At 37.4% G+C, this 27,500-nt stretch overlaps 2 protein-coding genes across 6 annotated transcripts in view; one reads left to right on the top strand and one right to left on the bottom strand.

Moving 5' to 3' along the window:
* The window catches only part of LOC135219899 (EF-hand domain-containing protein 1-like), a 301,233-nt gene extending 296,348 nt beyond the window's left edge, over window positions 1-4,885 (bottom strand). The window contains exon 1 of the mRNA XM_064257095.1: window positions 4,612-4,885. The gene's annotated coding sequence lies outside the window, so the exon portion shown is untranslated. The remainder of the gene's footprint in view (window positions 1-4,611) is intronic.
* The window catches only part of LOC135219901 (myotilin-like), a 58,944-nt gene that overhangs the window by 17,183 nt on the left and 14,261 nt on the right, over window positions 1-27,500 (top strand). For 2 of the 5 annotated variants that reach the window (XM_064257100.1, XM_064257099.1), the window contains exons 2-3: window positions 7,928-8,304; window positions 15,110-15,131. In XM_064257100.1, the coding sequence (XP_064113170.1) occupies window positions 7,998-8,304; window positions 15,110-15,131 (329 nt within the window). In that variant the 5' untranslated portion in view covers window positions 7,928-7,997. Of the gene's footprint in view, window positions 1-7,927; window positions 8,305-15,109; window positions 15,132-15,991; window positions 16,017-19,871; window positions 20,569-27,500 lie in introns of those variants that run through there. The other 3 variants (XM_064257098.1, XM_064257097.1, XM_064257096.1) reach the window with 3 other exon arrangements.

Here is a 27,500-nt window from a genome sequence, read left to right on the forward strand (position 1 = left end):
AAACTGAAGAACACGCGCAGTATAGACACAGCTTGTGAATTATATTATATTCCTCGAACTCATGGCTTTACTAAATATTTATAAGATTTACCTAGGAGCGCAGCCTAGCACCATTAGTACTGTTGGAAGTCGCCTGTCTACTTCTATAAGTCAACCCTCAACTATGCCAGTGATTTTCACGCGGCTACACTCTCAAGCAGGGTATTGGGTACTACACCATTACCAATACCCACGTACACTAACTAGCCAAGGACAATGGTGCTTCGTGGTCTTGGCAAGAAAGTTCTCTGTACTTCCAGGATGAAGAAAGTGAAGGGCGCTTTAATATTTCAATGGTAAATAAATAAATATCGGTCGAAAAATGTTTCAGTACCAATATAAAACTAAATACCAAAACTACTGCGCTAATCCCAGAGTGAATGTGGGGCTGTGTTCTGGTATTTGAGGGTTTCTAAACCAATAAAACAAATTTATACTATTTGCAACTCTCAAGGCAATGAAGAGATTTGATCCAATTTTACTGACCACGCACTCCTTTCCTTTAATCATATGCAAGATATCTCAGCTTCAGAAATATATAAAATTCAATTATAAACGCAACACCAATTAATCTTCATGTGAGCGCATTTCATGTAGTCAGAACCTGATTACAAAACGTTTGAAACATGACAAGCAGGTGTTTGGATGAGCAACACTGCCAACTCCAAAAACAAACTTTAACATTTGAAACAAACATAGCTCGAAAATTTTTCAGAAGAGATGTGCAATAGAAAACACTATATACACCACACCTCACCATATATATAACCTTACATCAGTCTCAACTAACTAACAAATATATTTCAAACATAAAAGCGATGTTTTACGAAAGAAATCAGCAAGACTGTTAGTCCAAAATGTTTCCGAATAGTTCACAGTCATGAATTCTATTATCCGATTGGCTAAGCATTCAACAATTAGCGAGTTTCTTCTCATTTATATTATCAACAATATCGAAGACTTCCTGTCTGTTGTCGATTATTACAATCTTTTTGCGATAGTGAGTCCCCTCAGTGTCAACGTAACCGGTTTACTTACGTAGCCAGTATATAAACATTTTGAAGCGCAAACTGAAAAATACGTATGAACGTTGCTGTAACTGCATGACTGGAATATGGAGATCCAGTAATAAATTCAAAAGTAGTGTTTAGCTTTAACGTTAACTTAACCAACTTCAATGGATACACCTAGTTCTGTATGATGTAAACTTCAGTCTGCAAGAAAACATTTAATTACAGTTAATATCAAAACAATAATAACAGTATATCACATTATAAACAAGTATTTATTTTTTCAGTATAATGACCTCAACAACCTCGCTTTCTCACATTGCTCAATGATACAATTTGACTAATTAGGATTTTACTCCAATGTTACGCAAAGTTACGTTTTTTTTTTTTTTTTTTTTTTTTTTGCTTTTTTTTTTTTTTTTTTTGGCTCTCAATACTATAGCCTTTAATAATTACACATGACCACGATGCGGTCACGCAATGGTGCCAAGTCCTACCCCGAGTCCCAAACAAATATTACGTGTTGAAGTTCTTTCCCAACGACTCAGGTACCACACAAGTGAAAACAGTAAAGAAACTTAATTTTCAAATTTAAAACATAAAACGACATTCTTCAACGCTTCATAATAGAGTCATCAAGTGCCTACAAAACTCCCACAGACAAGTCACCTTCCTGGCCACCCTGGGAGGATGAGGGGAGAGGCGGGACTGCGCGGGAATGTTGGCAGCCCTCAAAAGCCACAAGGTCGTCTACACAGACCGTCAGTCCTCTCTACGTATTTTCCTTCTTCCTTATGTGACTTCCCCCACTCCTCCCCCTACCCACCCAACATCTCCTCTACTACTGTATCTCTCTCTCTCTCCCATACACCCCTGGGCCAAGTTTAGTTTAAAATAGCTTGATATGTGTATTAAAGGAATCTCACGACAAAGCAGATTCTCTCTCTCTCTCTCTCTCTCTCTCTACGCATAGAGTTCGCTCCAGTGACAGAAAGCATAAGACGATGCCTATTGATAGCACTGAATTTTTCATCAAATTACATCCAGTCACTGGTATAAAACCTTAGTTAACACACAAATTCGATCACAGTATCACAATTATCAATATCAAATAATTATAACTGCCGCATCCATCTCCCCTAAATACGGAATCGATGATAAATTGTATAAAATATCATTTATCAATGTTTAAAAAATTAATTTTTCTCATATTTTCATCTCTGCTATATTCTCTAACTACAAAGACCAGATGATTCGGAAATTTTGTGTTGGCTTTTTGATGGCGATTGCTTTTAATTATAAACAGAAGTTCATCCTCGCTTCATCAGTAACTAGACAGGAGAATATATATATATTTGTGCGTGCGTGTAAAATATATGTGATATATATATAGTATATATATATATATATATATATATATATATATATATATATATATATATATATATATATATATATATATATATATATATATATATATATATATATATATATATATATATATATATATATATATATAATATATATATATATATATATATATATATATATATATATATATATATATATATATATACTACAGCAATATCTGTTTATAGTCATGTACAACCACTATAAACATAAAAACCTAAAACAGATCGTTAAAATCAGCTGGCCTCTTTAACTTAAAAAAAAAATCCCGAGAAATTAAAAATTGAAAAAAATAAATAAATAGACCCTTCGGCCAAAGTTTATTTTCATAATCGTTAAACGAATACTTATGTAATCAATTTGCGCATCGCGTTTGTCAGTTAAGTGGAGTTCCTTCCCTGTTTTCAGTATTCGAATTAATTTATCACCAACAACTGCGGCAGGCAGCTCCTCCAACACCTCCACCTCCACCAACCTGTGCCAGGGCAGGCAGGCGGTTGGCTGGTGGGGGGTATTTGCAGAGCACGTAAACATTAGTAGTTATGTTTGGCCGTTTCAGTTGCTCTGGAGTTGTTTGTTGGGCATAACAAAAAAATTTATGAATCTTTTGGTTAAACATAAGTAACTCTGGATGAACCTAAGCAGCGACAATCGACTACCCTGTCTTTGACGTTTTTTTGATGCAAAATTAACGATTTTTGGCAACATGGTCTTAATCTATACGTCGCCTTCTACTTTAAGGCATTGGCGGATCTAGAAATTTTCATTCAAGGGTTGTGGGCCACTTAGGAATTACCTGTGTGTATAATGTATATGTATATGTATATATTATATCTATTTATATATATATTATATAATTATATATATATTATTAAGTAATAAATATACAAGGCATATAAAACCTTGACTTAAGGCCGTATGTAGGTTACGATTTAGCAAATAAGTAGGCCTACTGAAACTGTTTAAGATACCGAACAATTCGTTTCAGGTCTACTGCTTTATCATTTAGAATTTCATTGTTACACATGGAGTTCATCACTTTTAAACGCGTTTAGTATATATAATATATATAGATATATAGATTATATTATATCTATAAAACCACATATATATATATATATATATATATATATATATATATATATATAAAACATATATATACATTATATATATATGTATATATATACACTATATACATACTATATATATTTTATATATATATATATATTATATATATATATATGTATATTGTATATATATATGCATATATATCTACATATATATATATATATATATATTATCTGTATATAAATATATATATTATATATTGTATATATATATATATATAATAATATAATATATATATATCTTCTTATATTATAATTTTGTTACCTATGGCAAAATAAATGTCAAAACTCTAATGGGATGGGATACCACCAAACAAGACTAAATCCTTACTTGTCAAATAAACAATCACAATCCTACCGCTTTTCAGGGTTACGCAATTACCGATGTTCCTGCCCAGGTTAACGGTTGGGTTAGGTTAGGGAAGAGATAGGTGGACGTTGACAGGTTCAAGAGTTGAATAGAATTTAGGCCATGCATTGGGAGACCTAAGAAGTCATTCTACGCTGAAAAGGAAGTTGACAGTTAAAGGTTTGAAAGGTGCAACTGTTAGGAGAAGGGGGATAGTAAGATGGACGAAAGTGAATATGAAAGCAGGTACAATAAATAGAAAGGGGTTGGAGCTTGGGGCCTAAGACGGCACTACCAAATGCAGCGGGGGGGGGGGGGGTATTAAAAGTTAGGCCTATAGATCTGGTTACCTAGCTATATGATGTAGCCCATCAAAATTAGCCAATTGTTCGTTGTATTTCCGGCGTCCCCCCACCGCCCCCGGCCCGGAAAATACAAGTGATCCAGTGATAATGCAAATGACACTGCTGTGTGCGCGTGAACCTACGTATGTAGTACACCAGTTTGAGTCCCGAGTAGGTTAGGCTATGGCGGTAAATGGGTTACTACACGATTTTATGTTCCGGCTGTCCTACGAACCTAATATGAAGTAGATAATATATAATTTAGCCTTTCGTTGATGATTATATAAATCAAAATATATTCTGGAATTTGTGTTATTAACCATGGTACTTACAGTAACATTCAATGGCAGGAGAACAGCTAAGTTGTCACACCCATCACATTAATCAAAGCTTTCGTTGATCGTAGTACCCCAGATAACGATTCGACTATAGTATCTTCTGTCCATATTACGAAGTCTTTGGTATTTCACGTCACGGCAATTCTTACTGAATTCAAGATACTATAATGATCACGCACTTGCAGAAATTCACTATAAACAAAGAAACAAACGATAAGCTAGACACCGTCACACCGGTTACGTTACGGGTCTCGCAACGGTGAATGTGTGTAATCACTCGATTTCGAATTAAAAAAAATTATTAAATAATCCTTTTGGCTCTGTATCACCTCTTCAACATAGTTTAAAAGGATTTTATTTCTAATTAGTATATACTGCAGAAGGACATGCCACCATAAAACTGCAAAATTATGTTAAATGAGACAGAAATTACCAAGGACGCATGTTTTGCACCGTGTTCATTTTGTTCGGTGAGGTGCTTCGATACGTTTCGAGCAGGCCGGTAAGGCTTCTTAAAGTGTGAAATATTGCGGTTACCATTATGCACGAGTGTTGAATAACGCCCCTTCATATTATACGGTTTATACATATCACAGAAACATGAAGACTACATAATGATAAACTAATTGCAAATGCAAAATTGAAACGTCTCGATGTTTTGGAACATGATTCAAAGAATAAACTGCACGAGTCAATTTCCAGAATCCAGACTCATCAGTTCTCGTTTAGAAGTTCATATGTCTGTTTGTGATTGCTGAGGCTGTTTATTTCCATTAAAGTAAAACCATGAAACGAAGTTTCGTATCCTATCGCGGTAAATTAACTGTACTACAACGAAATGAAGTGACCTGTAGTCTACTTGCAAGGTTGGTTCAGATGGAAATCATTTGTTGGTCAATGTATAAGTCTAGTACTAAGGACAGGTAGGAAGCTCTTGTGTCCAGCGTTTTCAAATGCAGTTATTAACCTAATATTGTTGTATTTTTAAAGGCCTTTCACTATAAGTTATCCTAAATCGGAGCTTCGATGCATTTATAATAGCCTAGTTTAAATCATATTCTTAATGTCTCCCCTTTTGTATTATGTGCTTTATTTCCCGACAGCTGGACAAACGATTAGCAACGATAAAGCTCTTTATTACGCGTAGGCCTATCAGGTAACCAGCCACAAGATAGTTTCGCCGAGACTGAACGATGTCAGCAGTCAGATGAATTGCTGACAACTATGCGCTAGTAGCAGGGGTGTATGACCGATAGGTCTAGCTATTCCTCTTGACGTAGACTCATGCCAGTGACGAAGGGAATTTCATTCGGTTCTTCAAGTGATGAAGGGTAAAGTTATTTATAATTCTGTAATCCTTGGTCGTGGCGGAAATCACGGTACCTTACCTCTTCAAGGTATAATCTTTCTTTAGCATCGGCCTAACTTATAGGTTGACACTACTCAACTTTCCAAATTATTGGAAATTTTAATTTGGTGTTTCGCCTTGGTTAATTGATTACGGTTTTTCACTCGCACATTAAATATTTTATGCTAATGACTTTCAGCTACTATAGTGTATAGCAATTCTTGGCGCTTAGGCTAACTGTTTCGTTCAGGTGCAGAGCTAAAAGGTGATGTTGTACTTTGTTGCATTTAAGATATACATGAATATCTGTCCGGAAATACCGCTCATATTTACAACACTTACCAAGCATGTTTTCAATGCGATTTTAAAGCGCTGCTATTGCTGATGGAATTATTTTGGCAATTATGGAATCTTAATTATCATGTTTTATTTTCGTTTTTTTAATTGCTCCCAAATTTGTTCTATATAGCGCTTAAAAAAAGTTTTACTTGTGGGTATTTAATGTTGAAGTTGTGTTTCCTGTTATCTAATCAAATTAGCCCTTTGCCAGATGTAATAGAAGTAAACTACCAATATTTGGGTTCCATATTCGATTATAATGTACCACGACCTGGAATATATTTTTATCAGCTCATCTGTAATTCAGAAAGCCAATACTGTTTGTGCGTGTATATATATATATTATATATATATATAATATAAATATATGATATATGCTATATATACTATATATATATATATATGTATTATATATATTATATAAATATATATTTATATTATATATAATGTGTGTCTGCGTGTTATCACAAGTGAAGAAGGAAGATATATTTGAATATTAAGCTCAGCAACAGACTTGGCTGAAGTACAGTATGACATATGCTGGTCACTGACATTAGCCTAGACCCACTCGAATACGTTGCTGGCCACATAGTTTGAGTCCATTATATATATTGTGCAACCGTTGGTAGTAAAATTATTATTATTATTATTATTATTATTATTATTATTATTATTATTTATTATTATATTATTATTATTATTATTGTTGTTGTTGTAGTTGTTGTTGTTGTTGTGTTTGTTGTTGTTGTTGTGCAAAACATAGATGATGATTTATGGAGTTTCTGTAAGTTATAACAAATGTAATTATCGTTGCAACATGTTACACTATTACCACAACTAAAATTATTATTATTATTATTATTATTATTATTATTATTATTATTATTATTATTATTATTTTAGCCACTTAAGTAAGCCAGTCATACTTTCACTCTATATAACTGACCACGCTTTGACGATAAAAATTGATGAAATATTTAATTCTCTCTCTCTCTCTCTCTCTCTCTCTCTCTCTCTCTCTCTCTCTCTCTCTCTCTCTCTCTCTCTCAGCATTACGCTATTTTCAGATACTACTGCTATTTGTTATAAAATGTGCATTTTCCCATGAAAGTAACTTACAAACTTCAAATTTAATGTGAATTACAAACCTGGAGATGTGACTAGTTAAAAGTGCCGTTATTAAAATAATTAACAAAAAAGTTAAAATATGGGTACTAAAGAAGTGAACATTTTCTTTCAAATTCCGCTGTTTTGATGTGATTTTCATGTGAATGAAAATGAAAATTTACTTTGCTTGGAAACTACTGTGACAATGATTTCTTGAGTGCTGTGAAATACTTCCTAGCATTTATGAATACGTGCTTTGAGAATGTTTACTGTTTATGGCAAGTGCAAAAATAACCGAATGTCGTCTTTCGTCTTCACTTGTTGGACAAGTTTTTGATACTTGAAGTTGAATTTGACCAAAATTTGATCAAAGGAGACAGCATTCTTGTAGTTTAAGATTTACAACAATAACCATCAATATCATTTTACTCCTCTGGAGGATATGTAATCTGTATTCTATTATGAACGTCTGTATCGATAACTTCACCCTATCCACGTTTGCTTTCTCCTCCGCAGATCCCTTGATGTATTATCGACGTTAAATATCTGGTTGGAGACCAAGAGCCCCAAAAATTAAGGGGGGGCAATGGGGGAAAACTTTGCCCCAAGCTTTACCCAAAAGCCCAAACTCCGTCAGGAGGATGACGGCAACAAACTCATCTTCGACTGCCAGCTGTCGGCGTCGCCCAAACCCGAAATCGAGTGGTACAGGGGCGACGTCCAGGTGAAGGAGAGCCAGCGCATCAAAATCAACGTCAAGGAATGTAGCAAGAACATCCACGACGTCCAGCTCATTCTGGATGACGTCGAAGAGGAAGACGCCGGCCTCTACAAAGTTAAGGCCAAGAACAAGTATGGCGAGGTGTCCGCGTCCATCAACCTCAACTTCAGTCGTAAGTATCCCGATGTTGTTACGGTTTTGATTTTAAAGAGACGAAGTATGACAACAAATTACTTGAGCTCGTGCATAGCTAGGCCTCTAGCAAGTTAGCCGACTTTCTGTTAGGCTGATGAGTACAGGAGCTGTAGATAGGCCTATAACAAGAGTTAGCTGACCTTCTGTTAGGCTGATGAGTATAGGAGAAAGGAACTAAAGGCCTATAACAAGAGGTAGCTGACCTGTTAGGCAGACTGATATAGGAACAAGGTACTGTAGGCCTATAACACGAGTCCGCTGACCTTTTATGCTGATTAGTATAGAAGTAAGGCACTATAGACCAAGAGCAACAGTTAGCCGACTTCCGTTAAGCTGCTGGATAGAGGAGGAAGGAGCCATAGGCCTATAACAACTGTTAGGCAGATGCGTTTAGGAGAAAAGTTCTATAGGCCTGTAACAACAGTTAACTGACCTGTTAGGCTGATAGATATAGGAACAAGGAGCTATAGGGCTATAACAAGAGTTAGCAGACCTGTTAGGCTGATGAGTATAGGGGCAATGAGCTATTGGCCTATAGCAGTTAGCTGACTTTATTCTGCTAGGCTAACGAGCATAGGATCCACAGTAATTAATATTTAGAAATCGTTTTATGGTATGTAGGAATAGAATAAGATAACAATTAATGCTATTAGCAGTTTAGGGGATAACTAAGCCTTCGTCCATTCTGTTACAAACATTAATGAACAAGGATAATATGAAGGAGATTTAAGTGTTTTAGGAATTTACTGAACTATAAATATGTCGAGGTTCATGAGACATGTACACAATACTAGTAGTAGAGGAAGGGTTTGTGCTATTTTTTTTAGGAGGGGAAAAAAGAGGAAATACTTGAATCGTGCCTCATTCCATCATTGATGAATGAAACGCTTGTAAGAGTACATTGCTAGTTATATGGGACACTGTACTCTTGAGATTATTTGTGGAAGCTTTGTGGAATAGAGAAAATGTTGTGCAGACCCGTGATTTAGAAATGCAGTGTCACCAGCAAGGTGCCGAGTCCCTCGTAGTAGTATCAGAGCAGACCTTTGTATTTTTCCTTTCTTTAGAATATTGTGAGAAATTTGGGACGTTCATATATTAACCGATGCTTTTTTGTTATGTCCATCTTTTATGTGATATTAACTCTAGTGATGATATAAAATTTTATTTCATAATAGTTTAGAGACTGCTCTGCACTACGTTCTAAATGAGCAGGATGTAAATATAAAAGTTTTATGTCTACCTGCCCAAGTCACAAAATAAACATTTAACCACGATGAATAACTGAATTTGGCAACGAACACTTTTGTTTAATGGAACGAGTTTTCCCCACTTGGAATAAAAACAAGGCAAGAATCTCGTAGACTCTCTTGAGCAAATAAATTCTAGAAGTTCAGGGATACTCTGAAAGACATTAGTGTGTAGCCCACCCGATTGTCTCAGGCTAGAGGAGAAGAAGCGAAAGAGCAGAGCAGAATAGGTGAACAGCGTTTGGCAAGCGCCTGGTGTTTGCCCCCTCTCTCATTTCGGCAGCTCTAGGCAAGATCTTTTTCAGTTCAACCACGTCTTGACATTTCCCGAGGCTTAGGTCATCCGCTCTTGGCAAATCAAGAGTTGTTTTTGTGCGTGCGTCTCCCAGACTCTGAGCTGTTTATTGCTGGCCCCTTTTTTTCATCTTAGAAGGATTTTCACGTGTCCGATTTATGGCATTCTCTATAAGTCTGCTGGAACTATTATGATTTCCTACCTTCAAATTTTATTGACATGAAAGATCAGAAAGAAAGGATAATTTGGACATTGCTCTTGTGTCTTGCCAAGTGGAGTAACAGAGGGGAGACAGTTTGTCGTTGGTTGTTTTAGATGAATGTAGCCTTCTGCCGGCACTGACCCTAGTACAAAAGGGGCCCATATGCTTGGTAAAATGTTAAACGGACTAAGAGGCCTGGTGTGGACCTCTGCACTCAGCCCCGCTGAGAAGAGACTGAGGCAGGGAAGGTTGCGAATGAATAGGAAGTAGGACCAGAGAAAGAAATAGAAAGGAAGTAGGTAAACAAGTCACGGAGGGAATCATATTTCGAGCCGTGAGCCAGCAAGAGTTTATAGTGTAAAGGAATAAGTTTAGATGGGCGTTGTTAGGGTTCTAATGAAGAGATAAATCAAATTTATTACGAATAGATATCTGTGGTTGAGTGGCAAGTTATATTTAGTTCCAGGAGAATAGGGAACAATTAACGTAGTTATATTTTAGGGTGTAGGAACTAAGCTGAATAGTCGGATGAAATCTGAAGCTATTTTAGGAATATTGCCGACTTGCGGCAATATCTTTATTATGGACACTTTAGCAGAAGGCCATATTTAAAAAAAAGACTGACTATATTTGACTAGGGTTACTGTAGACCTTAATATTATGTTCAAGATGTTAATTTCTGTTTTTTTTTTTTTTAAATAAATACAGTACTCTCTACAGAATTTGACATCTCTATATTCACTAAAATAGACAACTGATTTGAAATTGAGTTGCTCTCCATTGCCTAATCAATACTTATTATCTTGGGTGAATAACATTTTCATTTGAAAGATTTGATAATCTCTCACAGGAGCAACTTTTGTTTGATTTTATTTCTTAGAGTAACAGTGGACATCAGTGAAATAAAATGTTCAAAGACAGTTCTTGAGAACCTCATTTATTTTATTCTTCTGAATGAATTTCCACGTTCTTGAAGGCTTACTTGATTTAAGGAACATTGTTTTCTCTCCATTTAGAACCCAGTGCTTTTACTAGCAGCAGCAGCAGATAACTCGAGCCCTTGACATAGATTTAGAATAACATAAAATGAGGATTCTCTCCCTTGTGTCTAGCTGTTATAATGTCCATGTTGCTGTGACTTAGACCGTCTCGTAAAGGACTTCTTCTCATTAATAATCGTTTGTTTGTCCTTTATTTCAAGTGACTTTGACGACTCCCCTACAAGCAGTTGTCACTGTTGTTGTTGTTCTTTTTGTCTCTTGTTGTACCTCTGACTTCAGCGAGGGACGAAGACTTCAAAAAATATATAAATATATATTTGTATTAGACGTAGCTTCGCACTGTATAATGCCTTGAAGTTTGGGACTGATTGCTTATTTTAAAAAGAATTTACATAGATTTTCCATATGTTTTTTCCAACTTTTTTTTAAATAACTTAAATTTAAGTGATATTTTTTTAAGAGCTGTCATATCTTCTATCTTTCATTTTCTATCTCTCTTTTTTTTTACCCCTTTCTGTGTTCATTATTGTTATCATTATTATTTTATTTTTTGTTTCGTTTGGATCTTTCGTTCTGTGAATTTGTTTATAATAATGAAAACAACTAGAAAGGTAGAGAGAGATAAGACGACGTCTGCCTTGGCTCTTCAGCTCTCGCGCTCAAGCAAGCAAAAAATAAAAAATAAAAGTTCATAGGGCCTAATATCTTCCTAATATCTTCTTATTATTTTCATAACGGCTTCCAGAGGACGCTTCTGTACAGACTTACCAACAGTAGTTGAAAATAATGATATTAACAAGAGACATGACTGTTCAGAATGGCATTTTTAGACCGAAAATTTTTGTCACGAACAGAAAGGCCATTTCTGTTCCCAGTCTCAAAAGCGCCGTTCTGAACCTGGCTACACATGACAGACCCATTGACAGTTCCATTGGAAAATCTGAGCTTAATGGTTTATTTCATTTTTAACCCTGTCTTATTTTTCAAAATCCATTATTTAAAACATATTTAATAACGCTCGATCAAGTTACTTTTGATTCCAGCTTAAAATTTCTCCTATAATTTATTCCTGTATTGGTGTTATAATAATTGTAATAATCTAATATTTATAAGCAATGAATTCTAATCATGTTTCTTAAACGAATTTTAATACATTTTAGTTGAGCAAATTAAGTGTCATTTACAGTTTCCTGTTCATAATTTTCCCTTAGTCAGCAACAAGTGACTTTTAAGCAATGCATTTAGATTTTCCAGCTGCTAAAACAAGCAATATACATTTCACCACCTCTCACACCCAGCTAATGAAAGGATGTCTTTCAACCGCTTGCATGGTACTACACCTTTTTCTTTCTCTTGCTTCTGCACCTTGAATGCATTTGGCTGAGAGTTTGTTTTTCACCAACCTTCAATTCTTAAAACTATTTCGCCTCCTCTCTGGATGCAGTCAGAGAATTATGCTTAGCATAAAATTCTGATGACAAACAGTTATTTTTGTCTAGAAAGTGGTTTGCTTTAACATGTAACACGAACCTGGATTGAGTTTTTATTAAATTCTGTTTTTATTTAATTTTATTTTTAGCCTGTCGCACTTTTATTCATTTTATGATTCTTTGAGTTTTGAGTGAAATGCAGGTTTCTTCACTTGAAAAACCTCTCTTGACTTTTATTATTAAAAGTGGATTTTTTTTATTCTTCATATAGATCTATATATTTTTTTTCACTACCCTAGTTACGTTGGAAAACTTTTGATTTGTAACCATTCTATGATTGAGGTCTCAGTGTGCGTGCTGACTGATAACTGCATGCCTTGGTATTAACTTGGTTTGAATGTATTATTTAACTCGAGGATTTACAGACTTAATCACCTGTTGGTAATGCTCCTCTAGTCGGATAATGCCCAGATGTAGATATACATACCCCGATGCAAGCATTTCAGATATTGGCATCACTCACTAAATTTGGCTTCAGTTGCCAGCAAATGTAACATTACCCACTGTGCCACGTACCAGCTTACATACCAGGTGGGATCTGCTCGGGAAGACAGACTTCATTAGGAGGCGTTTTTATTTCAATTCTGTCAATATTTCTGAATTAATGTTTTTCAATTTTGTTGTCAGTGTTTTTAACCTGAGTAGCAAAGGGTCTTTAGCCTCTGAAATATTATAATTTTATCCTTAGTATCTAACTCACTGACTCATTTGACAAATAACGAAACGGAATTGGGAAAATTTGGGTGTCATTGAATTTTGCAGAACTGTTTTCTGCCTGCCGTTCTGTCTTCCTGAACGAGACCTGTTCCGCTCCAACGTTGCTGTCTGTTCGTTCGCCTCCAATCGTTTCTCTTTTACAAAAACGATCCAGTGAATAAAATGTATGAATATTTAATCATCTTGTGCTTAAAACTTAATGTACATAATTAGACTTCCTCTCATTAGGATTAAAATTTAAATTAACCGTTGAAAGTTTACGTAGTTTTCAGAACGAACTACGGTGACGTTCATTTGCTTATTGACATTAACAGAGTAGGTAACTGAAAATCGCTTAACTAAATAATGCGCCAACTAGATTTTTCTAACTATCAAGCGCAAGTGACCGCTTGCCCCTTAAAACGACCAAATAAACTCAGCAACTGATTTCAAAGAATAACCAATTTTTTTATATGTTCCTTAAATTTGAAATTAGATTTAAAAAAATCTCCATTCAAATTCAATTTTTCACAGTTGTGAATAGCTATGATCTTAGTGATGGAGTATTTGTTGCCAGGATTATAAAGACAAAGTGATTTTTTAATAGATTTTTTTATTATATGTACATAATTGTAAGTAGATTCACCCTGTAATCGTTAGTAAAGAAGACAATGTGATTTTAAAATAATTTCCACTGTATGTTATGTCAGTCAGTCAACGCTCTCGTGGGTAGAATCCGCGCTTAATATCATTAAATATCTAATCACAAAATATCGGAAGTAGAAATAAAAAAATTTTTTTTAACTATTCTATCATAAGATATCGGTAGTTGAAATAAAGAATAAATATATTCCAGTAACAATTGTATGGCGATGGCTGTAGCAGATACTACAAGAATTGGCTTTATAAAGTTTTGATACACAAAGACAGAAAGAAAAACATTCCATGAAATTCAGTCTTTTCTGAAACGTCTAAAAGCCCAACGCCAGGACGATTCCCAGTAGAGATATTTCCTAAATTGCAAGAAGTTGAGATGAGTCTCTGAAGAGATTTATCTCTCAGTGAAAGCGAGTTTCACCCAGAGGACCGTTGGCTGAGTTATATATCTCTCTTTCTCACACACACAACACACACACACACACACACACACACACACACTCTCTCTCTCTCTCTCTCTCTCTCTCTCTCTCTCTCCCTCCAGTTGTTGGCAACCAGACCCACATTCCTCTACACCTACACCTTCTTTCAACACGACTGTACCTCCCACACAACGCACACACACACACACACGTACGTTACACTTTCATCTTCGGCGGCTTATTTTACACGCGGGTGAGCATGTCTATGTCTTCAAACGCATAGATGTGCATGTAGCACCTTTTAATAATAGCAACTGTGCCACTTAATCTCAGGACAAGGTAAAAGAAAGGTAGCCTACATGTCGTAGAGGGATTTTCACTCCAAGTTGGATATTACTCCAAACGGGACATTTTCACTTTCAAATTTTTCTGTATCAACTTCAACCTGAATAGATATACTATCTACGGTACAATGGCAAACTGGAGACGAATATGTATTTTGTATGATATTCGAAGATTATTATAATCAAACGAACTTGAAAGGAGAAATCTGCAAGAATTCCTTTACCGTGGCCTTAGAACTTAAGATTACTGGAACAGAAACCAATTCCCTACAAGTGAGAACAACAAACAAGAAACCTTATAAATAAACGTAGTGATGTTTTTTTTTTTACACGCAACCAACAGACAAAGACACGAACACAAACACTCCTCACACAGTCTCTCTTCGGAAGCGACTAATTTTCTATACCATTTTTCTCTTTTGCAGCCGTAGACGAGCCCCAAGAAAGGTAAGATTCCATAATCACGAAAAGCGAAAGAAATCGATAAAAAAACAAAAGAAAATCGCAACAGAACCAAGGCCCGTGTAGGTGTCTCTATTAGCTAATGCTTTTGGTTTTTTTTTTCTTATTTCATTTTCATCGTTTTATTTTTGGGTGTATTTGAGCCACGTCTAGAGCCAAGGCGCTTTCCTTTCATTAATTTTTTTTAATTTTTTAAATTTTTTTACTTCCCCTAAAAGAGCGAAGTTGGAAAGCAAGCGCTGGAAACTGGAAGGCAAATTTGGAACGACGTAGGATGTGAAGTACTGATTTCAGAGTCGTAGTAAATTGTATGTAATTATGAATTGTAAATGAATTATCATAAGTTACCTGTATTAATAAATCATCTGTATTCATATTCATATTCGTAAATTATCTGTACTTATATTCACTGTGTAATGAGGTTAATTTTTAATTGCTTTCATTTTTTGGAAACGAAGATCAAATCTTACTTTGCTCGTTGTAATTATAGATATATTTTTGAGCAGTCTATTAAATTTTACTTTGTTTAAAGATATGTATTGAAAAGGGTTAATTAAAACTTAATTTGCTTGTACACAGATGTGTACTGATAATTAATAATGATAATGATGAAATGTGAAGAACAGAGAATTACCGGCGCATGCGCCATCATTCCAGTTCCAGACCTGTCCATGAGACTAGTTTCAGAGGCGTTCTTGCGTTCCAGCCGCGCCCTTATCACCAGTCCTCTCTCTCTCTCTCTCTCTCTCTCTCTCTCTCTCTCTCTCTCTCATATTGTCTTTCCTTTTTTTATGTTATTTGGCCGTTTTTTTGCTTCACTCTCTATCTTTGCTCTTTTCTTACAGCGAACGAACAGACCTTCGATAAAAAGTAAGTCTTAATGAATGTTTCTTCCCCGATTTGGTCACGTTCTCTCTTCACCTTCTTTTATTAAGAGTTTGCACTCTGTGTCTTGCATTCTGATTTATTTACTTATTCAGTATTTATCACTCATTCATTTAGCTCATTGATTTTTCCGATTTGTTCTTTCGAGTACCCCAGAAAATTCTATTTGATTTAGATGCCTGTCTATAGAAATTTATTTTTGTTATTTAGATGCATTTTCTCATAGTGTTCGTATCTGTATGTCAATGTATTATTCTCTTCTTGCTTTAGTTTTGTTTTTTGTCTTGTATTTTTTTTTCTTTTTGCACTGTGCATGATTTCGTTTCATATTCTCTTTGATGCATTTATGTGCCTTGCTTTTATTTCATTTTCTAAGTCTTGGTTTTACTTGAATAAGAGAGTGCGTTAAAAGTCACAGTAATGTACTACGCGAGACCATATTTTTCAAAATACATAAAAGTTTAAACTGTTTTGTATTTTGAAAAAATAGTCTCATATACATTACCGTGGCTTTTAACTCCTTATTTCTGGTCACTGTATAGTGATGCACCATAGACAATAAGAGAGTATCTTGAATTTATATATGCATATATTTATGTTTTAATTGTACTTTGGTTATCTGTATATAGCTGTCGCATGTTTTGTGTGCATATGAAGAATGATGCAGATGCAAATATTGAAAATGAAAACTATATTATTGCTATTTTTAAAAAAGAAAGAAAAACCACAAGGCAAACAGGTATTTATATTCAAGATTTTCGAAAATTATTCTCATGAATAATTTCTAGCTAATGTGGAAATGGGAGGTAAATTTTTTTTTAAATGTAAATGCTGCGTGTTTTTTCTTTCTGGACAAATGAAAAAATAACAATTAATATTATATTCAAAACCAGTGTTTATATTTTTCAAGATAAGCTTGATTTTTATGCATAGCAAATACGGTGAATTTTTTGCCCCGTGTATTGAAGTTCTGTGAACTGAATATTCGGAACCACGAAGAATCACGAAGAATCACGAAGCATTCGCAAGTAGTGCAAGCTGTTGGAATCAGTGCTTCAAGTTTTATTTACTTATTTATTTTTTATTTTACAACCAAACAAGATTCCTTCTTGTAATAAGAACGTTCTTCTGGACGTGTTTCATCTCCAATTTCTGATCCCGGGAAAGTTATCCAATCATGTGCCTGAGAATTGTTAGTTACCTTTGCCCGAATAATGTGGGAGGTATTGGGTTTTCTTATTTTCTTCCTGCATTCGTTGTTTCTTTCAATATATTTTTTTTATATCACCGACAGGATTTATCGGCATAGTTTTCTATTTTTGACTACTTCCGCCGACTGGTTTTTTGGGGAGTTGAAGGCGCTGCATGGCTGCCTAACGAGTGCATGTCTCCATTTTACCAAAAGATACCGGGATAGGAAAGAATGAGAAGAGGGAGTTGGAGATCCAGAACATAGTAGATGAGGTGACCTTCAAGGGGGATCTTGGGGCAAACCTCAAAGTTAGAGAGGCTGGACAGCAAGGCTGAAGAAATGAAGAGGGAAAGTGGGTGGAGCAAGGGTCCGAAGGGATCCTGCGAACAACCTTTTAGTATTACACTGAAAAAATAGGATAAATTAGGAATAAGCTGAATGAATTTCACACATCTCCTTAGAGTATCTAAAACGGACATGCAGAGTCATTTTCATGTATAGTGGGTACCTGGTTCACCGCAAGGTGTGTATGTGTGTTGGTGTGTGTGGGTTTGTGCGTACGTGTATGTATGCCTGGACCACCGTGGAATAAGAAGGCCAGGAGGTACACAAACGGAGCAGGTGGATTAGGTAGGTGTGAGTCAGTTGTACATTTTTGTGGATGGGTATTGGGACCCAGAGGAGACCCCCTCCCCACCCACCTCCCACGCCACCTATAGTCCTCCCCCTTCCTTCACCGAAGTGCCAAAACTAAAGATAAACACGGAGAGAACTGATGATGGCAAAGGGGCTGTCCACCAGCCACCAGCTTCTATCATACTACTACGATTACTGTTACTGCTGAAATAATACTCCTTTTACAAGGTTCAAAAATAAACACATTTATAAGAGGAAGTATTCATGTGAGACGACACAGATCCCCGTTTACTGGCAAATATCTAAGAAGACGAGAAACGTCAGCAATCTCTCTCTCTCTCTCTCTCTCTCTCTCTCTCTCTCTCTCTCTCTCTCTCTCTCTCTCTAACAACTTGCCAAAAATGGCGCTGAAATATGATTAGGACACCGTTCGTGTCGTAAAGTATTAATGATAGAGGTATCTCATCCTTTTTTCGCATTATGTCAAAATATGCCATTGAGGGTTATGTCTGAAAATGTACGTAAATACGATACTGTAGTTTTATTTAGAGAACAGCGGACATTGTGACGACGATAGTCCTTCACGAACTTTCTCTGGCATGAATTATGCTTATGAAAATCTTTTACTAATCCCTGTGGTACCTTCAGGAACTTTCGTTAACAATATTATGTCCATTATCGATATCGCTGACATGAAATATGCCCATAAATAATGTCAATTTTTCCGATCCCCGCTCACGAGTCCTACCAAAGAACGACATGGCCTAAATAAGAGTAGTGATTCGGTTAGAAATGAATGTATCATACATTCCTCATTTGAATGTGACGTTCAGAAAGGGCATTCTTTCTTAGAAAGTCGGACACTTGTCGCGAATCCAAACACTCTTATTAGACACTTCCTTTCAAAGATCACCCACCTGCGATTATAGAACTATGAGGTCATTGAAGGGAAGCGATTATATTTTTAGTTCTCGTCACAAAGGAAGAGCTTAAGGCTCCAAATCTTTAAAAAAAAGATGAGTGAATAAAGAGAGTTCAAGGGCTCATTTGTACAGAACATCATCGGTGGTTAATTCAGCGTTCTTGAATAATCTGTTGAAGTCATTCTTTCTGAAGAAAGCGCCACATCTTCGTGACCTTCAAAATGCGAGCTAGAATATCGTCATCCTTGTTTATAAATGCCCATATGCACACGTCTTTGTTGATCGCAGACGTCTTGGGGGAAAACGCTTGAATATAACAAGGAAAAACTTGGCCTTCAATATTTGCTTCCTTGTCTGTGATTTTATTCGTCCTTTGTGGATGATTCGTTGTTTTTACTTATTTTCGAAATATCTGCTCACAAGGTGCAAATATAAATCCCTCTGCCATAAGGTTGAGGTTTTCTTTAGTAGTGAGATAAACCCTCTTATGATGGCAACAGAATAGGAAATATTTTAAAAGTGTAGATACCGTACTAAAAAAAAAAAAAGGGACCTTTTTGGGAAAGAGAGGATATAAGTAAAAATCCACTTTCTTAACAGCCTACTGGAAATGACGCCCATCCAGCCAAAGAAAGGATAGGAGCGGTAATCAGTCCTCTGTTACCCGTATTTTCAAGTCCAATCTTTCCTTCTCGTCCCTATCCCCGAAATTGGGGGTATGTGACCCCCTGCCCTCTACACTCAACTATCGCCCTTCTTTGACTTGAAAAGAAAAACAAAGTGTTATAACCGAGGAGTATTTATAACCAAGTTTATCCCCTCTGGTGATGATGTTGGCTCGAGTCCTGTGAGATGGAAAGGTGAGTGAGCGCATCCGTATTGGTTATTAGCTCATCCACCTTTCACTCATGCAACCCCCTTTATTCACCCACTAGACTCATACGAGGTGGCTAATCACTGTAAAGCTTTTAGCCCTCTGATTAATTCTCTCCTACCCCCGCCCTTCGCCCTCCCCCCTATCCCCAACCCCCAACAATACTCACCACTTCCTCCTCCTACCCACCCACAAAATGGCATCGTGTCTATCCAGTCTTACTTCGAATACCCTCGAGCAAACAGTACGAAATTTCCGTCTTCGACCCCCCGGCGTTGTAGTGGCGTGCGTGCGCCCTCTGTGTGCGCGTCGTGTGAAGAAGTCTCGATTCGAAAACTGGGTCTTATCCCGGTAACACCCCGTTACTTTTAAAAACTTTAAAAAAAAAAGAGATTCCTCGTCTTTGACGATGGCCTCGCGCCTTTTGAGGACCTCAGTCCAGAAGAAGTCAAGCAGCAGCTGGGATACCGGTGATGATGACATTTTCTCTCAGTCCACGAGGAAGAGCTCGGTTTCGAGTTCCAGCCTTATCTCGAGTGAGGTGGAGAGTTCTTCTTCTTCTTCCTCCGTCAGGAGAAACTCGAGGGCGACTCTGCATCAAAGCTCGGCCCTGAGGAAAGAGAGCGGCAGTTCGCTCTCCGAGAGGAGGTCCTCGATTTCCAGAGCGGAGGAATTCTCGTCGAAGGTCGACGGCGTCTCCAGCAGGCGAACTAGCCTGCTCGAAAGTGATGGTTCCTACACGAAATATGACCATTCACGGACTAGAGAAGGTCACAGCACTCAGTCCTATTCACAGGATGAGAGTTACTCTCGCAACGTCAATAAGATGGGAAAAAGTAGCGTTTCCGCTGCTACGTCCCACGAGGCGTCTCATCGGAGGAGGGACAGCTCCGATTCGGTCGAGTCTAATGGGTGAGATTTCTTTGTATGTAATGATTTATTGATTTCATTTTATCTGTGAACACGCTTTTCCTTCCTTTATTATATGGTTCTCGTATATGAGTTGAATTTATACTGTTTTATGCTGATTGTTTACAAGAAAATATATGTATCAATAATCAGTCAGGTAATATACAAGTAATTACGTATTTACTAGTTAAACCCCCCTATTTCTTTTCTTTTTTATTTGTAAACGACAGTAGAATTACATAACACAATTTACAAGTTATTCACATTGTTACTGTACAAATAACTTTTAAATAATCATTCGGAAAGTTCACGTATGAGAAATGATAGGCTACGCATGAAAAACCACATAAATCGTAAGTTATCCAGTGCATTTAAATCACTATATGTGCTGATTCTCACGCGAAGTCCTACATTTTTTTTGGTGAAAGAGTCTTGTCTTATATAAGTTCGGAGTCCTTTATTCTAGCTTAGAACGTTGCAGCATAAGTTGATACCAGTTACCTTCAAAAGCAATTTAACTACCAGTGCCTTCCAAGAATAAGTACAGGTTTTATGTACTTCCTTCCCGGGAATCGTTTCAAGATTACATTATATGTGTATATGTACTATATACTGTATGTATTAAATAGATATACATGTATATGTATACTATATATTGTTTATATTATTTATCATTTCGGTAAGGACTAAACCTCGAAGACAATCTTAATTCACTCGTCGACTCTCTTCGTCTGTCCTCTGTGAAACTATTCGAACTATTTCGGAAGAATCCGCGGAGAACATCGGCTAAACGAGGTCGGAGCGCCTCAGCGGCGTGGTTGGTATGGTATTAGCGTCCCACATAGGTTGTCGCGAGTTCGATTTTCGGCCATTCCATTGAGGAGTGAGAGAGGTGTATTTCTGGTGATAGAAATTCACTCTCGACGTGGTTCGGAAGTCACGCAAAGCCGTTGGTCCCGTTGCTGAATAACCACTGGTTCCATGCAACGTAAAAGCGCCATGCAAACAAAAAACTAACAAACGAGGTCGGAATTTGAGTAAGATATTTGTGTATTAGACTTGGAGGGAATTTCAAGGTTCTATCGAAAGATCAAGCGATTATCATAATGACTTCACGAGTCTTGGTGACTGTTTTCTTCTTCCAAGAGGCGTGGACTGGCTAATGCTTTTGATATGACTTGGTATAGTTGTGGAATATTCTGATCTCCGTATGTTTAAGAGAGGTGCAAATTCATTCCTGCTCTCTGCTGACTTTTCCTGAATTTGAGTTGCATCGGTTTTTTATTTCCTATTCCCTCAAGTTTATTCATTTATCCCCCTTTCCTGTTACTTGCGTCTCTGTGGAGGCGGATTTCCCTTTGGAGACCTCTTGGGCTTCCTCTTGGCTCTGTCCATAAGGGTTTTCATCTGAAGGTTTCAAAAAAGAAGGTCCGGTGTTTTTTTTTTCTTTAGTTTTCTGAAAAGAAAACTATTACGCCGTCTTTGTCTGTCCTTCCGCACTTTTTTCTGTCCGCCCTCAGATCTGAAAAACTACGGTGGCTAGAGGGCTGCAAATTGGTATGTTGATCATCCACCCTTCAATCGTCAAACATGCCGAATTGCAGCCCTCAAGCGTCAATAGTTTTCATTTTATTTAAGGTTGAAATTAACCATAACCATGCGTCTGGCCACGGTATAAGCTAGGCTACCACCGGGCCTAGGTTAAAGTTTCATGGGCCGTAGTTCATGCAGCATTATACCCAGACCACCGGAAGATAGATCTATTTTCGTTGACCTTAGTTAGGAAAGATCATAATGTTGCATATCCGTTTGATCTTCGCTCTTAAAACAATAGACAAGTGTTTACCTTATTTCCCAGAGCTGGATATAGCTTCCTATGGGATCAGGTTGCCTTCCCTGTGATCAACTATGATTTTCCTTCTTCCCGTAGGCCTTGGATGAATTACGAGACGGACTTGACTTCTCTGTGGGCCTTCGCCAAAGAATTTCCGACGAGGCCGGTTGGAAACGCAGGCTTCTAAAGACGTGATTGTTTATTTAAATCTAGCATCGCACCTATTATGGCCATCGACGCGAACTTGAAGTGTTAAAAATTAATGTTCAAGGTTTATTTTTGTTTAGTTTTGTTTTTTGTTTTTAAGGCTCTAAGCTTCATACTTCCCTCACCGTCAAAATCATAATTTTGGCCGGTGTTAATTACTTTTGACACTTCATCTAGAACGCGGAAGCACGGGATGCTGAATTCGTCATGAGCCAGATATATCAGGGGCATAAGAGGAGGCGCTGCAGGCGGCTTATCCACACCTGTGGAGATTAAACCTTAGGGGCGTCATGTCTCCGCTTAATTGTTCTCAAAGACGCAGGTGTTCTCTGCCACCCAGGTGCTTTTGCGGCTGCAATCACCGAACCCACTTTTCATTCTCCATCTCTTATGACTCTTATTCAGGGATTTGATGACTCGTGAATTCTCATGAAAATAAATTGTTGATGTGGTTACATTATTTTGGAAATAATAATAATAATAGTAATGGAGAAACAAATCCACAGTTATGTAAATGAACATATATTTAAATTTAAAAGCAGCAAGGGTAGCTTTCGGGAATCTGAATCCGAAAGCTATCCTTGCTGTTTTTGAATTTAAGTATATGTGCATTTAAATAATTGTGGATTAGTTTCTCCATTTGAAGACTTGCGCTACTACGAGGATTTTATGATAATAGTAATACTAATAATGATATATTTTAAATAACAAAATCAAACAGGCATAGTACTGTGGATTTACTTTCCTAATAATAATAATAATAATTAATAATAATAATGATAATAATAATAATAAAGGACATCATTAAAGGCTGAACGATAGGTGGTCTGGTTATAACTTGGATTGGTGACGACCAAGAAATGTCAGATGACGTTTGGGCCTGTATAATATATATATATATATATATATATATATATATATATATATATATATATAATATATATATATATATATATGCACTGTGACATCAGATACGGTAATGTGTATATGCGCATACAAAATGCACACATTCTCTTTTACATCCTAATGAGCAAATGCACCCGTGTATGCATACATCCACGCATACATTTCATGACCTTGTTGAATGATGCGTCATCTAGGGAGGATATTATTGGAGACTAATATTGGAATGTGGAACATAGCCAGCTGTTTCTCATGGCACATTCACGCACACATACATACATACACACGTCTGTCTTTGAAGAGTCCAGCATTTAAAACAGTCCCGATGTGGAAAACGCCACATCTAATATTTGTGAGATTCCGGAAGACATTAGAAGGCCGGAGGGGGGGGGGGGGGGGTTTAATGGCCACCTCACGTGGTGCACTGTAAGGGCATTATACTTAAGGGTCTTTACAGTGTCCTTTTGGCCCCTAGATACAACCTCTCTCATATCTTTCACTGTACCTCCGTTCGTATTCACTTTCTTCCACCCTCTCTGAAAAAATCTTTCCAAGAGCAACTGCCAACTTTTCCTCCTGCCACACCTTTCAAACCTTACTGTCCGTTTCTCTTCCAGCGCTCAATGACCTCATAGGTCCGAGCGCTTGGCCTTTGGCCTAAATTCTATGTTCTAGCCTTATATAGGAAGTCTCTCTGTAATCGGGCATGAAGCATTCATAAAATGCTCATGGTAGTAGTAATGGGTCCGGCGTCCATACCCAGACTGATGCATATCAGCTGCTGGCTGATGCGTATTGCATAAAAGCTCCCGGACGCTCGCGCTGATGTATGTGAGTGTTGATAAGGTGTAATGCAAGGGCTATTTATAGCCAAGTGCCGTCTCCCGTTTTCTACGCTCCCAGTCTCGTTTTCTGCGAGCCATCATCTCATATGAGAGACTCGTTTATATCTCTCGCTAGACTTTAACAGGTGTTTTGGGCTTCGTTTTTTTTATGAGCGTCGCGCATTAAGGTTGTGTTGACAGATTCATAGAAGAACTTCGGAGAGAGAGAGAGAGAGAGAATTAGCTTATTCACTTCGATCGCCAAAATAAGTGAAAACTCTGAGATGATCTGAATTTCTCTGAAGTGCTTGTTTTATTTCCAGAAGAATATCGGTCCGCATCAAATTGATCATTTCTTGTTAAGCATGGACAATAAAGAATACACGACGGTAGATTGTCACCTTTGCCAAGCCTCTTGTTTTTCCCACCATGTGCCTGTTTGTCCCGATGATCTTTAAATAGACGGGCGTTCGTGTCTTTAGCTCCTTGTCTAGTCGCAGTCGTCAATCAGAGTGGGGTCCCGAAATCACCCTTCGTCTCTTTCCGTCGAGGAAACGAACGCTGAATCCTCTTATCGCGCCTGTAACTCTTCTTGATTGGTTTAAGGGCAGATCACCCGATGCTGCGCTGAGAGGCGAATATTCCGATGCAGGTGACGAAGTCGGTCTCTTCCCCTCTCCTTCTCTCATCCTCCTTCCACTCCCCTGCATTCATCTCCCCCTCCCCTCCCCTCCCCTCCCATCGAGAGCCCGCTGCGATTTATGTGGAGGCGTTGCTTCTATTTGATATTCTTTTTCTTATTTTTTCTTTTTTTAGCATTAAGATAAGTTAGCGCGTCCGCGCGCTCATGAGATTCCAGCCAATGTTTAACCGTTGCCAATAGCATTAAGTAAGTTGACACCGGCCAAAGCTCTCTCTCTCTCTCTCTCTCTCTCTCTCTCTCTCTCTCTCTCTCCGTTGGGACCCCAAGGCGAGAATTGTCGTGACTAGCTGTTACCTCAATGACGATCATAATTAACGCCGTAAGTTCAATGGGAGGCTGCTGCTTCTGTTGCTGTTATGATGAGCTTGTCAGCTGCAGTGAAGCTTAGTCTGCACGTGCAATCAGCTTGATAAGCTGGTCGTGTTCACGGAGTGACTTGAAGTGTGAGAGTGTTCGGAATGAGAGTAAGCGAGGAGAAATGTATGGACACCAAAGGGAGATTCAAGGAGAAAATGAAGACTCGTAAATATAGGTCTTTTGAACAGAAACCAAAATTGTAGTGGGTTAGGGACATGAAACCCAGAAACCGTGATATAACGACAGTTTCTTGGTTGTGAAGTTGAATGTCAAGTTACCTTGTTATGTGCTGTAACCTAAAGAAATATACCGGAGTAAAAAAAAAAAAATACTTTTATAGAAGACAGAAAACATCTACAAGTAAGTGGGGCGAGAGAGAAGAAAGGTATGAGTAGGGACGAGCCAACTTTGAGGACGAAATCATGAGAAAACAAGAGCAACCGAAAAGAAATAGTTTCATAACCAGCGGAAATCTACGAGTAGAAATTATGAGTTACCGAGGAGAAATGTATGAGTCATGAGTTACTAAGAAGATATCGATGAATAACGGATGAAATGTAAATGAGTAACAAAGGCGAAAGCTGAGATTCGGTGAAGGAAATCAAACGTCCACTTTAAGGACATCGTGTAGGAAGGATGCGGTCTCGGGTTACCTTCCGTGTGCCAAAAAAAAAAAAAAAAAAAATAAATAAATAAAATAAAAAAATAAGATAACATAGGTATTACCAACAACTTCAACCATTAATATATCATATTTGTTTGACCAGCCATCTTGCATTGGAGACGTTCGGCTGCTGATGTCGCATAACTGTAATTCGTCATTTTTTATAATAGTCATTTGTTGAACGTCGTATATCCGCTTGACATTCGAAGGAAATGTCGTGTGACGTATATTTGCGTTTATTTACGCGGAAACAAATGTAGAACCAGATTAATGAATATGGATTCCACTGTAGGATTGTTGCTGCTGTTTACCACGATATATGCTCTCTCTCTCTCTCTCTCTCTCTCTCTCTCTCTCTCTCTCTCTCTCTCTCTCTCTCTCTCTCTCTCTCTCTCTCTCTAACATCACAGCTGCCTTTATGTGTTTTTTTTCTTCCCGTCCACCTTACTCTAGTAAGTCAAAACGGTAATTGATATCAGATACCCTAGGGGTAGCCGTGACAGATCTGCCGTGACGAATTAGTCATGCCACGCATGCCCAGGTGGTGGACAGTCTTTTATCTCTCTCTCTCTCTCTCTCTCTCTCTCTCTCTCTCTCTCTCTCTCTCATTATTGACCTTTTTTTTCCTTCTTTGAATGGAATTGATAGGTCAAATCAGGTATCCAGTTCGCAGAAGTATTTTGTGGGAATTGGCAATTCCCAGTGAATGCTTCTGCTTTCCTGCTGTCAGGCTTTGAAATTATTCTCCTGCTTCTGCTTTTCAGCTTCCCACCCTTTCCCCCTTTCTCCCGTGTTCTTCCGGCCTGGTCTTCTAGGCAAAGGTTTGAGGTTCCCTGTCCAGTTGGCTGTTGCCCTTAAATAATAAAGTTCTGTCAAACGTTCTGTCTCGAGGAGTGAAAAAAGCCCATTGAAACGACTGTTGTCGATGACGGAAAAAGAACAGTTTAATTTCTTTGCCGATTCTTATCTCTTACCTATTTCTTCCTTCCTGGCGCCCAGTCGCTTCGGAGTTTCCCCAGTGGCACTATTCCCTCCGCTGGTGCCAAGTGCCAAGGATTTTACTTATGTAAACCATCTTTTATATTCTCACCTACTATGCTGAGGACGACTCCGGACTGTGTCTAGAATTCAGACGAGTTCCTACTTCTTTGGTTCGTAGTTTTTTTTATTTGTTTGTCCATGTTTTGTATCGGTCTTGAATTCGCCAAGTAATTATTTCATTATTTATTATTTATCATGCGTTTTAACCTTGTGTTTAGTCTCTGTCTTGAAGTCAACTGGTTATTATCTCATTATTTCCTGTTTATCAATCGATTAGCCATGTGTTTTATATGTATAATAGAATTCAGCGGGTTTATATCATTCCATTATTTCCCATTTTTTGTAAGTTGGATCAAATGTTTTGCATCAATCTTCAATTCGTTTAACAGGGAGTTCAGTGAA

This window comes from Macrobrachium nipponense, chromosome 1 (assembly GCF_015104395.2).
Source record: "Macrobrachium nipponense isolate FS-2020 chromosome 1, ASM1510439v2, whole genome shotgun sequence".
Lineage (NCBI taxonomy): Eukaryota > Metazoa > Arthropoda > Malacostraca > Decapoda > Palaemonidae > Macrobrachium > Macrobrachium nipponense.